Below are 1,712 nucleotides of genomic sequence, written 5' to 3'. Positions count from 1 at the left end.
TTTATATTTCAAAATTTTTATCTAGAATCAACTGCTGGACATTATCCTTGATGAAGCATACACATTGCCAGCTTGCAGAATTTTGATCTAGACCTTGAAAAAAACAGGACACTTGCCTAGAATATGCTTTTAGATACGCTGCCTTCAAAAATTTATGGTGCTTTTTAAACAAGGGTGTTTAAAAATGTTTACATCACCAATTACATTGAGAATATGAGGTAAGCTATAGAGAATCTCCAATCCAAAATACAGCTGGGCTAAAAACTTTGCTTCCAATCCTGAGAGAGTTCATCACACTCCCCTGACTCCTCAAACACAATGCCATCCATGGACCTTAGGTACAAGATTGAAAAAATCTTTATACTGATTTTCATTTTATTCGAGAGTTAATAGAAAACTCAGGCTTGATTTTAGAAGATTGAACAATAGGCCTGGTGTGAAATTGCATCTATTTGGTATTTGAGAGGTGGTTGGATAGAAACAAACATAAATGCTTTATTGTTCTGTCTTAAAGCTATAGACTAGCTCCTCAACACAAGTTTCCTGTTCCGTTTGAAGATGTCCTTACTGCAGCCAAGTTTTTTCTTCAGGATAAAATTCTTACAAAATATGGAGTGGATCCCACCCGAATCTGTATTTCAGGAGACAGTGCTGGGAGTGCTTTGGCAGCAGCAGTGACTCAACAGGTACATTATATATGTCTTTATGGTGGGAGGTAGAGGTTGAGGCTTATTTTTCCCCATAGATATTCAGTTCTTCCAGAATCATTTGTTGAGAAAAACCATTCTTTCACATTGAATTCCAGTGGCACTTAAACAATCATTTGACCTTAATGTTAGTATTTCTCTATTCTTCTGTTCCATTGATGTATATACCTATACTTGTGCCAATACCATACTGACTTCGACTTTATTCTTCCTTTTAACAAATTGTTTCTAGTATTCCATATCTTTACCATTAAAATATTAGAATATCTTGTCAATTTTTTAAAAGAATGGTTAATTGGATTTTGATTAGGATTGCATTGAATCTACAGATTTGGGGAGGACTGACATCTTAATAATAGTGAGACTTCCAATTAGTATATCTGGCATATGTCATATTTTATTAGGTCCTCTCAAGTTTCTCAGCAATATGTTCCTATTTTCGGTGTAGAAATCATGCACATCTTTTCTCAAATTTATTCCTGAGTTATTTTTTAAAAATTTCACATAAAATACTATTTTTCAAATGTTTATTGATAATATGTAGAAATACAATTGATTTTTATATTGGCCTTTTACCATTATATCCTCAATAAATTCACTTAACAATTTTAGTGTTTTTTTTTTTTAAGTTTCCCAGGATTTTTCTAAACAAGCATATCTTCAACAACTAGAAACAGTTTTAATTCTTCCTTTCTAATCCTATGCCTTTTTTCCCCTTTTCTTTGTTAGTGCACTGGCTAAGGCCTCCAGTACAATATTTAATATAACTGTCCGGCTTTGGATCTGAGGAGGAAATTATTCAGTTTTCATCAAAAAATCTGATGTTAATTGGAGGCTTTTCATAGTTAGCTTTTGTCAGATTGAGAAAGCAATTTCTATTCCTAGTTTGCTGATAGTTTTCATATACACTAGTACTGAATTTGCCAAATGTATCTTAATGTATCTATTCAAACGATCATGTGATTTTTCTCCCTTATTCTTTTAATGCGGTAAATTATGCCAATG

The 1,712-nt window shown here is 32.8% G+C and overlaps 1 protein-coding gene across 1 annotated transcript in view; it reads left to right on the top strand.

Annotated features, from left to right (window-relative positions):
* The window catches only part of AADACL2 (arylacetamide deacetylase-like 2), a 44,214-nt gene that overhangs the window by 14,679 nt on the left and 27,823 nt on the right, over nucleotides 1-1,712 (top strand). Inside the window, exon 3 of the mRNA XM_012642855.1 lies at nucleotides 515-686. Within this exon, the coding sequence (XP_012498309.1) occupies nucleotides 515-686 (172 nt within the window). The remainder of the gene's footprint in view (nucleotides 1-514; nucleotides 687-1,712) is intronic.

This window comes from Propithecus coquereli, unplaced genomic scaffold, assembly GCF_000956105.1.
Source record: "Propithecus coquereli isolate 6110/MARCELLA unplaced genomic scaffold, Pcoq_1.0 Scaffold19, whole genome shotgun sequence".
NCBI lineage: Eukaryota > Metazoa > Chordata > Mammalia > Primates > Indriidae > Propithecus > Propithecus coquereli.
This window is presented reverse-complemented; position numbering and strand designations above follow the sequence as displayed.